The sequence below is a fragment of the Mustela nigripes genome, chromosome X (assembly GCF_022355385.1).
Source record: "Mustela nigripes isolate SB6536 chromosome X, MUSNIG.SB6536, whole genome shotgun sequence".
NCBI classification, from domain to species: domain Eukaryota; kingdom Metazoa; phylum Chordata; class Mammalia; order Carnivora; family Mustelidae; genus Mustela; species Mustela nigripes.
In genome coordinates this window covers 33,705,047-33,718,811 of record NC_081575.1, presented here as the reverse complement: position 1 = coordinate 33,718,811, position 13,765 = coordinate 33,705,047, and the positions used below count along the sequence as shown (strand labels likewise).

At 39.3% G+C, this 13,765-nt stretch overlaps 1 protein-coding gene across 1 annotated transcript in view; it reads left to right on the top strand.

Annotated features, from left to right (window-relative positions):
• The window catches only part of HTR2C (5-hydroxytryptamine receptor 2C), a 156,901-nt gene extending 150,699 nt beyond the window's left edge, over positions 1-6,202 (top strand). Inside the window, exon 4 of the mRNA XM_059385128.1 lies at positions 5,278-6,202. Within this exon, the coding sequence (XP_059241111.1) occupies positions 5,278-6,104 (827 nt within the window). The 3' untranslated portion in view covers positions 6,105-6,202. The remainder of the gene's footprint in view (positions 1-5,277) is intronic.
• The last annotated feature ends 7,563 nt before the right edge of the window (positions 6,203-13,765 follow it).

Here is a 13,765-nt window from a genome sequence, read left to right as displayed (position 1 = left end):
TTGTAAGAGACTTCCATTCATAAGACACACCATGTTTTCAAAGATGTTGAAATCTGAAAGAAATGCGCATCTAAGGATTCTTGGCATATGACATTATCATCAGAGAGTTTGAAGAGAATTGATCTGTGTTGCCTGAATTCGAGGCTTTAAGAAACAATGTGAACATCTTTATATATTTTCTGGATTTAATTGCCTGACCTGAAGTAAATAACCTTACCAGGCTATTTCATGGCTTTTATAAGGCTGGAATGAGATAATGCATGTAAAGTATGTGATGCAGATAAAGTAGCAGAGTCAGGGAGTACTCAACGAACAATAGGAAGAGGAGTAGCAGCAGTAGCAGTACTGGTCATAGTCATAATAGTAGTCGTAGTCATAGTAGTCGTAGTTGTAGTAGTACTACTAGTAACTCATGATATTTTCAATAAAGACTTAAACGATAACTGTTCATGATTATTTCTAAAGTGCTAAGACATAAGTTTATTGAACGTATTTTTATTTCTGAGTTTAAGTAATCTTAATAAATAATAATCACTTTTCGGGGTTATTTGAGAACTAAATGAGATAATGCATGCAAAATGACTGCTTATTGGTTGAAGTGGTACTTGATATTTTCAGCAGAACATGAATTATAATTTATTTTTGTTGCTTCTAAAATTCTAAGAAAGACTGATAAAGATTCAATGAAGTTAATTTCAGAAACTTTAAGTGATTCTAGTTAATAATTCCTTCTTTCAATATTTTGTCTGGATTGAGTAAGATAATTTATGAAACTACATAATAATCATAAAATACTTGACTCAGTGCATGACAAATTAAGAAGCACCCAGTAAAATGTAGTTATCATTACTTCAATTATGATGTATACCTGGTATTTTCTATGGTAGTTCATTTTTGCACTTTCTCCTCGGGCAACTCAAAGGTTTTAAAAATATCAAAGAATGTTCCAAATATACCTATCAAAATTACTTAATTTTTCTGAAGTTTACTTCACCAAATATCATGTGAATTTCAGAATTTTTATAAGAATGAATAAGGTAGTGCATGTAGTATGCTGCTATTATTGATGTTGCTTTATATTTACCTGACATTATAATATTACCGGAATTTCTTCTACTGGTTGACAAATTTAAAATATTGATAAAGACTTTACTCATTTGCTGAACTTAATGCTCTAATGTTGAAATAACTTCGTCTATTAATGTAGAAGAGCAGTTCTCAAATGCAATGGTATCAGGACTCCTTCATAATTTTCAAAATGACTGAAGACCCCAAAAAGCTTCTGTGTACGTGGATTATACCTATCGATATTTGCTGTATTTGAAATTAAAACTGAGAAATGTTTTAACTATTTATGAATCATTTCATTTTAAATAAAATGAACCCACTTAATGTTAAGAGAACATTTTTATGAAAACAATATTTTACAATTTTGAAAATCTCTTTAATGTTTAGTTTTATGGAAACGCAGTTGAATTCTCAAATCTGTATCTGCATTCAACTTGTGATTTGTTGTTTCAGTTAAAGTTTATGAGGAAAATGCAGTTTTAAAGACAAATAGTTGGAAAAAGGAAATCTAGCAAACCCTCTAAAAGAGCCTCAGCAGCCCCCCAGGGTCCTTGAACTACACTTTGAGAACCGCTGACATATACCTTTAATTTTCTAAAGTACTAAATAAGATAATCCATGCAATATATATCGTTATTAATGCTGCTTCATTTGTTGCTATTATTTATAATTTCCAGATAGTGTCAAAAAATCTTGAGTTTCTTCTTGTTTTGTTGACTGCATTCATGGTTTCTTTAAAAAAAAAAAAAAAGAAAGAAAGAAGGAAAAGAAAAAGAAAATTAATAATGGCATAAATTTGGTAAAGGGGTTAAGCTACTAGACTAAAATCTGTATTACATAGTCTTTAACCAAATTGAGATAGTACAGTTTACATCTATAATGTCAGTGATACACATGGCTCAGTGCCTGGAACATAAGACAGACTCAGCAAAAGGCAACTTTGGAATCATTCTTTACTCAATGTATATAAAACTATACAAATAGGTGCCATGGATAAAATTGAACTCACATATCTAATAACACCTTCAGCTCATCCAGAGTCAGTCTTTTGTTATCCTTTGACACAGGCCTACTTTCAGGCCCCAGAGTCCCTTAGGAAAATGGGTAAAGATTTTAACAGCAACAAGCCAATCCCACTGCAGAGCTGGGCTCTTCTCTTCCGGTCGGTGTGTAAGGCCTTCAGAAACTTCAGGTCGCTCTAGAACATTGTGCAGTATTTCCTGTAGGGAACGGAATCTCCACTCTAGCACTTGTTTCCTGAGTGTAGGCTTGCCTGTACTTATCAGGACTCCTCCAAAAAAGAATGCAATATCCCCAGACCAAGTCTTTAGTTCCCACATGGCTAGGGGTTAGGAGAAGGGGAGAGTTTGGAAGGGAATGTTCCTATACCCAAATGTTCCCACACCCCTCTCTGGTCTTGCCATAGGATCCTGAGGAAAGTATGAGTTTTTCTACCAGCTCTTTGGCAAAAAATGGCCTTCTTTCCTCCAATTGTATCGAAGTGGTGAGTGTTTCTATACAGAACTCCAAGTCCGTTGCTCTAAAAGTAATCACTTCCAAGGTCAGCAGTGGAGAGTAAGTCCTGGAGAACTTTATGATCTGAGATCTAGCAGTGATTTTATTGCCTGCTTCAGAAAGGACCTCTAGGTCTTCTTTTTCTCTTTTAAAATATTTTTCTTTTTCTCTTTTCTTCATCTTTTTCTCTTTTAAAATATTATTAAACTTTTGTTAGGGAGGCTTTCAAAGATGACAAATGTAGGTACAATTACATAATAAAAACCCATTATGTATCATCCAACTCTAAGCTTTACCAATTTATGTACTGCCTTGTTTCATTCCTACTTCTATCTATTTCTCCTTCCCATATTATTTTGAAATAAACTCCAGACGCCATAATACTTCATAAATATTTCATCATGTATATATAAAATATGTATCATGTATACATATATATCATGTATATATAAAATATAACATATATTTTTCTACATAACCACAAAATCAACAGCTTTCTTAAAAATTAATTAATGATAATTATTTAATATCAGCAAAAAGCCAGTCATTATTCAGAATTTCCAGCTGTGTCATGAAAATTGTTCAAAGTTGGTTGGCATCAAGATTATAAGAGCCACATATTGTAATTGCTTAATAGGTATTTTAAGTCTCTCTTAACTTGGAGGTACTCATTCTAATTTTTTTTTTCTCTTGTAAATTATGTTTTGAAGAAGCCCTTCCCTCCTTTCTTAATTCCCTACTCGCTTCCTTAATTCTGGAAAACTTCCTGCAGCCTAACCCTTCACTAAAACATTTCATTGAAGATAAGTCAATACTGACTTCCTTCAGGCAAGCCTGATACACACTCTTTCTAAAGACTCCCTTATATTTATGACTTTTGGGATGAAGGTTCTAATGTTAGAACAAGCTGGCAGCCTTCTTAACTGACTTTTTAAAACTTAAGAAATGTAGGGACAGGGCACCTGGGTGGCTCAGTGGGTTAAGCCACTGCCTTCGGCTCAGGTCATGATCTCAGTGTCCTGGGATCGAGTCCCGCATCGGGCTCTCTGCTCAGCAGGGAGCCTGCTTCCCTCTCTCTCTCTCTCTGCCTGCCTCTCTGCCTACTTGTGATCTCTCTCTGTCAAATAAATAAATAAATAAATCTTTAAAAAATATAAAGAAAAAAAAAAAAAAAAAGAAAAAAAGAAATGTAGGGACAGCTGGGTGACTTAGTCGGTTAAATGTCTGCCTTTGGCTCAGGTCATGATCCCAGGGTCCTGGATTTGAGCCCTGCTTAGTGGGGAGCCTGCTTCTCCCTCTCTTTCGGTTGCTCGCCCGGCTTGTTCTCACTCTCGCTCTCGCTCTCTGTCAAATAAAATCTTCAAATTAAAAAAAAAAGGATTTTCACTTTCAGATTTGTCACAGTTCTCCATGTGTTCCCTAAAGCCAGCAGCAATCTCTGAGCTCTGAGTGTGCACTTCTGTCTCTGCTCACAGCTCATAGTGAATACCCACCAACCCAGGATTCCTAATAACAATCTCTGATAGATTCCTAAAAGTACAATCGGACTTTGTCCAGGCTCCACCTTCCTGGGGACACAAGGGAGAATAAATTAACTTTACATTTGAATTTTACTTGCAAGTTATCCTATGGATGTGGGATCTCTTCAAGATCTACCAGGCGATTTCTGAAAATTTCCACGTTTCTCCCTTAGAGTGAGGCACCAGACCCCCTTCTGCTCCCACCTCCTCATTGCTATTTTCCGCCAGTGAGCTTATTTATTAATGGAGGTGCATGCCTCCAAGAACGACCTCTTGGTATTCTTAAAAATCAAAACAAATCAAGACAGAAATGCTTGAAATTCCACACACAAATGGGGATACTGCATCTCTCCCAGCTCTTTATTTTGCTCTGTCTCCTGCCCTTAAAATGGGTTGCTTATGCCCAGTGACTCAGGAAGGACTCTTGCTAAAAAGAGAGTTCTGTCAGTTTCTGCCTAGAAATTATTATTTCTGGACAGTGCTCAGATCTAGTCCCTGCAGCAGGGCTGAGGGCCCCGCTGTCCTCTCCATCTCTAGTAACCAGAACTCTGGCTCCGAAGGACTCACATAAAATTTCCTCCTCTTAAACTCTTTCCTCAAAAAAGAAAGGCGTCGAAAGAGACTCTGTCGGCTAAAAACTCATCTCAAACTCAGCCCAGCCGACCCTTATAAGGCATGGTTCCTCATCTAGGTGGTGCACACATCATTTTTACTGCATGTAGAAGACGATAGGCAAAAAAACAAAACAAAACAAAACAAAAAAAAAAAAACAGTGAATTTATTAATGCCGTTGAGTCTCGCTGTAATGTATTCATTCATTCAACAATTATTTATTGAGCGCCTCGTGTGAGCCAGGACAGTTCTAGGAACGGGAAATGAAACAAAGCACACACAATCCACTCTTACACACGAGCAATGATGGGAATCCCTCACCTTCTACAGAACTTGGGGGAGAAGGCATTCCTAGCCTAAAAGAAATGGTCATCCTCTGAGGTCACACCTCAACTCTTTCCTGTGACTATCAGCTTATGCCATGAATAGCTTTCAACAAATGCCAGTTCTGAATTTTCTTCGGTACAATACAGTTGAATGTATGCCACTGCACAAACCTGTTCAGTCCTTCAGCTGTGCTATAACTGTATCCTACCTTCTGTTGTCCTTGTCGTCCCTTTAGGTGTGTCAGTTCCTATCCCAGTGATCGGACTGAGAGATGAAGAGAAAGTGTTCGTCAACAACACCACCTGCGTGCTGAACGACCCGAATTTCGTTCTCATTGGGTCCTTCGTCGCGTTCTTCATCCCGTTGACGATCATGGTGATTACGTACTGCCTGACGATCTACGTTCTTCGCCGGCAAGCTCTGATGTTACTGCACGGCCACATCCAGGAACCGCCTGGAATAAACTGGAACTTTCTGAAGTGGTGCAAGAGGAACGCTGCGGAGGAAGAGAATCCGGCCAACCCTCACCAGGACGGGAACCCACGCCAAAGGAAGAAGAAAGAGCGACGCCCCAGGGGCACCATGCAAGCCATCAACAATGAACGGAAAGCGTCCAAAGTGCTCGGCATTGTTTTCTTTGTGTTTCTGGTTATGTGGTGCCCGTTTTTCATTACCAATATTCTGTCGGTTCTGTGCGGGAAGGCCTGTAACCAAAAGCTCATGGAAAAGCTTCTGAATGTGTTTGTTTGGATTGGCTACGTCTGTTCAGGAATTAACCCTCTGGTGTACACGCTTTTCAACAAAATTTACCGAAGGGCTTTCTCTAACTATCTGCGCTGCAATTATAAGGCAGAAAAGAAACCTCCGGTGAGACAGATGCCCAGGGTGGCCGCTACTGCTTTGTCAGGGAGAGAGCTTAACGTTAACATTTACCGGCATACCAACGAACCTGTGCTTAAGAAAGCTGATGACAGTGAGCCCGGTATAGAGATGCAAGTGGAGAATTTGGAGCTCCCAGTTAATCCCTCCAGCGTGGTTAGTGAAAGAATCAGCAGTGTATAATGAGCAGGGTACAAGCAGCACAGTCTTTCCCTACGGCAAAGCTACAAATGTAGGGAAAGGTCTTAGAATTCTTCTGTCGGTCCTAACTAATGTAAATATCGTCTGATAAAAAGTGTTTTGTATATAGCTTTGCAACCCTGTACTTTACAATCATGCACACGACAGTGAGATTTAGGGGTCTATATTTACTGTTTATAATAGATGGAGAATAACTTATTTTGATTATTTAATGCATAAAATGTTGATGTTACTATTATCCCTCCCTTCCTATTTCCTTCCCTCCTTCTCCCTCTTTCTTTCGTTCTCTCTCTCTTTCCCTCTCTCTTTTTCTTTTGGGCATAAGAAAATGTTGATGTTGATCTCAGGTGGCATTTGCAGGAGACCAGAATGACGCACGTGACAGTGGTTATTTCAACCACACCAAAATTAACGAACTCCGTGGACTCTTTTTCCGGGTTGACAGTAAATATACACTTTAAATTCTTGCTCTGCTCATCTACACACATAAACACAGTAAGATAGGTTCTGCCTTGTGATACCTTATCACATGCATTGGCGAGTCAAAGGTAGAACTTAGCCTCGTTGTCACATATAGGGGCAAAATTTGACATTGTCCGGATGTCGTGTTGGTATTTTACTGCAATGTCCGTCCCCATAGTGGTATTTTAACATAGCAGCTGGTTAACCAGGACTACAGAAGTGGAAGGATGATACGAGATATATACACCAATAGCTTTTCACTTCTTAAGGACAATGTTCAAATTCTGATTATCACGACAAGCAAACTGGAATTAGTGTTTTCATTCTGGTCCTTAGTAAATATCTAATTCTATGATTAAACTGGGGAACAAGATCCCAGAGTTATTTCCCAATCCAGGATTCAACATCAATTGGGTTTTGATCTCAGGATCCTGGAAATTCGTGTGCTACACACAAAGTGAAATTAGCATTTTGAGCCTTATTAAAATATTTTCATAATTATGGTACCTCTATCTATAGGACCCAATTTCGCAGTCCATTTTTGAGTAAAACTTGTGCTGGAAGCATAGATGATCAAAACCTTGGAAGTTTTACTTGATTAAGGACTACAGAATTAGGCCCTTAGAATGTGAAAAAAAAAAAAAAAAAGTAAAAACAAGCTTGTACTGAACTCTGGGAAAAAAAAAAAAAAACAGAAATACAGAGTTTCCATTTGGGTTTTAAACAAAATTTATCTCATTTTCAGATCCTTCCAAACTCTCTAGTGCAGGAAAAGGCTGCAGCTAATTTGTGAAAGTGGCAAGCTCTTCATTGTACTGCAATTATGTACCAGAAGTTTAAAATCTTTGTTAAAATAATAGTGTTGTGTCACAATAAGTGTTGGCCATTGTTTCATTCGTGGGCCTGCTGCTCTAAGAATTCAGTACCATTTAACTAGTTTGTTAACCACGAAAGGTTTTCAAGCATTGCTAAAGTCAGACCATGAAGTCTATGCTGTGTGCCGAGTATCCAAGTGTTGCCACTATTTCCATGTGTGTCCATTTCACACAACTGTGGATCAATTTCTGAAGAATTCATGATGCTATCTCTTATGCCTGACAGTTACTTACACACCTTAGTGTGTGCTTCTCAAGATCTCGAAATCCGTGAAGGCAGAATCTGAATTTCAGAGAACCCCTGGTCTATGTTCTCAACACACAGCATAGATAAATCCAACAGTCTGCCACAGGGGCAGTGGGAGAGCTGCTGTATTTGAGGAAACTCATACAGTCTGTTTGATTAGCAACACTGCCAAATGTCAGTCAATTGCTTGAGCATGCCCCAATACACCATGAAAGTCAAGTCTACCTGCCTGTTAGCTCTGTTGAATTGCATGTTAAAACAATTATAGGAAATTGAATGAAATGATCTAATTCTTACTGAAACGAAGACGTCTGAAGACACACAGCATGCATTGAGCATGAGTTCTGCACATACGGATGGAGTCCTGCATGTATGCCATGTATGTTGCATGAATCCATCGATTTGTATTAACGTAAGGCAGAGTAGATGATACAAAAAGGACTGGAGGAAATCCTTCAGCAGTCCTTGAGATGACACACATTCAGATCTGAAGTATTGTGAGTATTAGAGAAAATTGGAAACATCTGATTTCTTTTCTTAACTATCAGGGCAAGCTCATAGCACATGTTTTACAAAGAAATAAAATATAAACCACAGATTTTGAAAAGCACTAGCAATAAGTTGAATGATAATAGCTTATAGCACATTTGTTAATAATTCTTATGTCATCAAGTAGTAGTACTTAATAGTACCCAACACAGTAATTATTCTCAAATCGTGTGCTATTCGTAAGTTCTGTGCAGTTTGGTATGAAACAAATATACTCATTTGGATATAAATCTTACACTTCAATGTTAAATCTACAAACTTTTGTAAATGTTTTAAAAAGAAAAAGTCCATGTGATAAACGTAAACGTGGTGAATTTACTGTCGAACAAATCATTTTGATGTACTATTATATATGTATATCTGTTTAAGACACGTGCAACAGACTGCCTTATATTATTTCCTGTAAATCTTCTCCTTGGTCAAATGGTACTTTTTGTGAGTGGTTGCAAAGTGTTGTCTTATTTGTGGTTCCTGTATGTTATCCATTCCAAGTTTTTGTGATACTTCCTATTAATTTATTAAATTTATTAAATGTTGGCTAGTAGGTCATGTGTCTTTTTTGCCCCTCTGTCATTCGAAGGGAAAATATACCACTTCACCATTTTCTTTGAAAATTAAATCATATCCTGTAAAATAAGATCAAAAAGACAAAAGCAGCCAGAAAATATCACTCTTCTGATTAATTCTGCATGTACTCAAAGACAACAAAGCCAGAGGAAAGACGATTAAGAAGTATAAACAACAAAACAATATTAACATCACTGATTCTTTACGAGCAGAATAACTGCACTCCCAAATTATCCTACCTTCCTTAACCCAAGGAGGAGCTTTGGATGGTTCATGTTCCCTCTTTGCAAATAGGTACCATTACCATCTTATTTCCACCAGACTCCTAGTTCCCCAAGAACAGAAAGGACCATGTCTATCTTGTTGATGGTTTTATTCCCAATACCTGACACATACACTACATTCAGCAGGTACATATTGAGCTTACTCAATATTTGTGGGCATTGTATTATCTGCTCCTGATGTCAGAATGGGCCTTACAACTCCCTGCTCTTCAATCATGGAGCACCTAAACTTACCTCTATTCCAAATGGCTTTGGATACCTCTGTAATCAGGGTCACTATACTAAGTCACTCTGTTCCTCCACATCTGGAACAATTACCAAAATACACTGGCCTTTTCTTTCAACATGTATACCTTCCTGATGGTGAGTGAGCCTAGATGATATTGGCATGACTTCAGTTCCCTGAGAAAAAAGCAGGAATATCTCATTCTATTGCAACTATGACTAGGTTGATTCCTAGGCGTGCCTCAAGAGATAAAAGTTGAACTGTCACTTGAGACAACAGGTCACTGCTGTGCATGACCAGAAATACCTTTTAACACTGAAGCTAGGGGGTGACTCTTCCCCAAAAGCAAGGCAATGGGGAGAGATTGGAATTTCTGACATCTCAGAACAGGAGGTGGAAGGAAAGGTGGACAGGGGAAAATGAAAGAGCTTCATTCCAGAGCACTGGAAGGTTTCGTGGTCTAAGAAGAGAAAGATGCTTCTTGTCATCAAGTAGCAGTATGTTTCTACTTACTGCAGAAATATATGGTTTCTACACGGTCTCTTGGCTCTCAGTTAGGCCAACAAACTTTCCAAGGTTGCAGCCCATTTCTCCTAGGACATTCTCAGTAGTCACATGTTACCATATCATCTAGAGAACTGAATACCTTCGAAAGAGGTATTTTTATAGGCAGTGCCAACAGAAGCGGGTGGCATCATGGAGGTTCTCAAATATTATGTGACCCATAGCACATTTATATATAGCTCTAAGAGGTAGGTTGGGCTCCCCTAGGATGTAAATCCTGAAATGATGAGTGTGCAGGATGCTTCCTGGGAAGTGTTCTTGGGATCCATTTGCACAGGGCAAGGGGAGAAAACAGGAGGAAGAAGATGGACTGTGGTGTACTTACAATAAGGACTTCCACCCCCTGCACCTTTAGACAGGAAAATAAACCACTTCACCTTATTTTCTTTGCAAGTTAAATTGAATCTTGTAAAATAAGTCCACAAACACAGGGATGCCTGGGTGACCCAGTCGGTTAAGTGTCTGCCTTCAGGTCAGGTCATGATCCCAGGGTCCTGAGATGGAGTCCTGCGTCACTCCTTGCTCAGCAGGGATCCTGCTTCTCCTTCTGCCTGCCACTCCCCCTTCTTGCGCTCGCTCTCTCTCTCTTTCTCTGACAGATAAATAAAATCCTGTAAATAAATGAATACACAAGGACGAACACAACCAGAATGTATCACGCTTCTTGACTAATTCTGCATGTGCTCAAGGACTACAACACCATGGGGAAGACAAGTAAGAGGTCCAAACAACAAAAACAATGATCACACTTAGTTGACTCGAATGGTGAGCTCTGAATCTAAGGTATCCCTTCAGAGTTGTCCCAAGTGAAAGCGAGGGGGCCAGATCTCTATACCTCCACTGCCCCCAAGAGAGATGTCTTATGCCAGGCCACTCTATTCAACAGAGACAGCTCTTAGGGAAGGCTTATAGCTAAAAGCTATCAGTCCACAATCATCCCAACCCTTGGGGAATAAACCCTTCAGCCCTGAAGGTGAACTCATGGCAGGGTAGCATAGCATCCATAATAAATAGTATATTTTTTTGGATAGAAAAGATTCACCACCCAGTTCAGTACCTATATAATAACATGAAAGAACCTGACTGTCACTTCAGCCAACATCAAAGCAAATGGAAGAGAAAGGACATATAGGCATACCTTGGGGATGTTGCAGGAGCATTTCCAGAACACAATAGCATGAGTCAAATGACTTTTTTTAGTGTCCCAGTGCATGTAAGTTACGTTTATACTATAATGTAGTCTGTTAAAGATGCAATAGCATTATGTCTAAAAAAAAATTTTTAAACAACATGCATACCTTAATTAAAAATATTTTATCACTAAAAATGCTAACTATTGTTTGAGCTTTCAGTGAGTCATAAGCACTGAACAAAGATTACCATAACAAATAAAATAATAACAAAACATTTGAAATATTGCAAGAATTACCAAAATTTGACCCAGAGATATAAAGTGAACAAAATGCTGTTAGAAAAATTATGCTAATTAAAAATGGCTCTGATAGACTTGCTTGACATAGAGTTGCCACAAAATCTTCAATTTGGAAAAATGCATCATCTGCAAAATTCAGTAAAGGTAAAGTGCAATAAAACAAGGTATGCTGGTTTTTCAATTTTTTAAAAGATGTTATTTATTTCTGTGAGAAAGAAGGAGAGTGCAAACAGGGGGTGAAGCAGAGGGAAAGGAAGAAACCCAACACAGCCAATTCCAGAACCCAGGGATTATGACCTGAGCCAAAGGCAGACACTTACACTGCAGAGCAGGGAACCCCATGTGGAGCTCCAGCTCAGGATCCTGGGATCATGACCCGAGCAGAAGGCAGATGCCTAATGACTGAGCCACCCAGGCGCCCCTGTGATCTCTCTTCGGATTGAAGGTATTCTCAATCAACAGCTTACTAGGATTTTTCATCTGGAGAGCTTCAGATAAACTGCAGTAAAGAACAATCCCAAAGTCTCCGGGGCTTAACAGTGCAAACGACCCTTTTGTGCCCACACTCCATGTTCAAGATGGGTTGCCAAGAAACCTTTTTTCAATATAGTTACTCCCGAAAAAAAGTGGTAATAAAGGCTACATCTTTACATGCTACATCCATGGAGCAGAGGCAAGGGAAATCAGTGGATCTCTTTGTTCTATTAAAGCTAACCCTCCTTTTTCTTTTCAATTGAAGCTAACGTTACTTTTTTTTTCCGTTTAATCCTGAGTCTACCTTTATTCTCACACCTTATCTATAACATTATTTCTATCCTTAATTTTATTTTATTTTATTTTATTTTATTTTTTAAAGATTTTATTTATTTATTTGACAGAGAGAAATCACAAGTAGATGGAGAGGCAGGCAGAGAGAGAGAGAGAGGGGGAAGCAGGCTCCCTGCTGAGCAGAGAACCCAATGCGGGACTCGATCCCAGGACCCTGAGATCATGACCTGAGCCGAAGGCAGTGGCCCAACCCACTGAGCCACCCAGGCGCCCATCTATCCTTAATTTTAAATATCTTTATATTTCATTGCACACCTGCTCTCAATGTTATAATTAATTCTAACCCTAACTCCTACCTCTAAATCCTGACATCACCTTTAATTATGATCCTGTTTTTCTGGAAACTCTAACATTACTCAAATCTCTAGCCCTGACCCTAAGTGTTAACTCCAGTGCTTCTCCTGCCTTTAACGCTCCTTTGAGGTTAAGCTCTAACTTCTAAGCTTCTAACCTTACACCTAATCTTAAGCTTTAGCTCTGATTTCTATTTTATTCTAAAAAATTATCTTTTTGTTAACATCCCGAGAAGCAATACTGAAAGCCACAGAAAGAAAGTTTATGATCAACCTTTGTTTACCTGTCTTAAAACCTCACACACAGGGACGCCTGGGTGGCTCAGTTGGTTAAGCAGCTGCCTTCGGCTCAGGTCATGATCCCAGCGTCCTGGGATCGGGCTCCTTGCTCCGCAGGGAGCCTGCTTCTCCCTCTGACTCTGCCTTCCACTCTGTCTGCCTGCGCTCGATCTCGCTCGCTCTCTCTCTGACAAATAAATAAATAAAATCTTTTAAAAAAAAAAAAAAAAACCTCACACACAAACTAGCTTCAGTTCGTCCACTCCCTACACACTATCATGATATTATTGTGAAAATTAATAAAAGGAAACCTCATTTAAAGCGGAGTTGGGTGGCCAGAAGGGGGAGGTCTCATACAGTACCCACCCTTTTCATCTCTTTGCAGACCCAGTAGGAAGAGACTATCTCGAATTCTCAACAGAAGTTAAAGTGGCTGCAGCTTTAGGAATGTGACCAGGTTGTATATGCCATACATGTTGGCTGGGAGAGGCACTGCTGTCACCCAGGAGTTGATGGACTGGGGGTGGGATACACCAGACTAAGACCACTATCTTCTCCCCTTTGTGTATGTTCCATTCCAACTACAGAACATTTCAATGGGTGTGGCTTACACCATGATAACAAGATTCCATTGCAGATTGAGTAGTTTCCCCTCACCCAGAGGCGTGAACTAACTCACCCATCCCAGCAAGACATCCCATTGCGGAGATACCGCCTCCCACCGGCCAGAACGGCTAAAATGAACAAGTCAAGAAATGACAGATGCTGGCGAGGATGCAGAGAAAGGGGAACCCTCCTACGCTGTTGGTGGGAATGCAAGCTGGTGCAACCACTCTGGAAAACAGCATGGAGATTGCTCAAAAAGTTGAAAATAGAGCTACCCTATGATCTAGGAATCGCACTACTGGGTATTTACCCTAAAGATAAAAGCGTAATAATCCGAAGGGGCACATGCACCCAAATGTTTATAGCAGCAATGTCCACAATAGCCAAACTGTGGAAAGAACCTAGATGTCCATCTGTTGATGGACATCTAG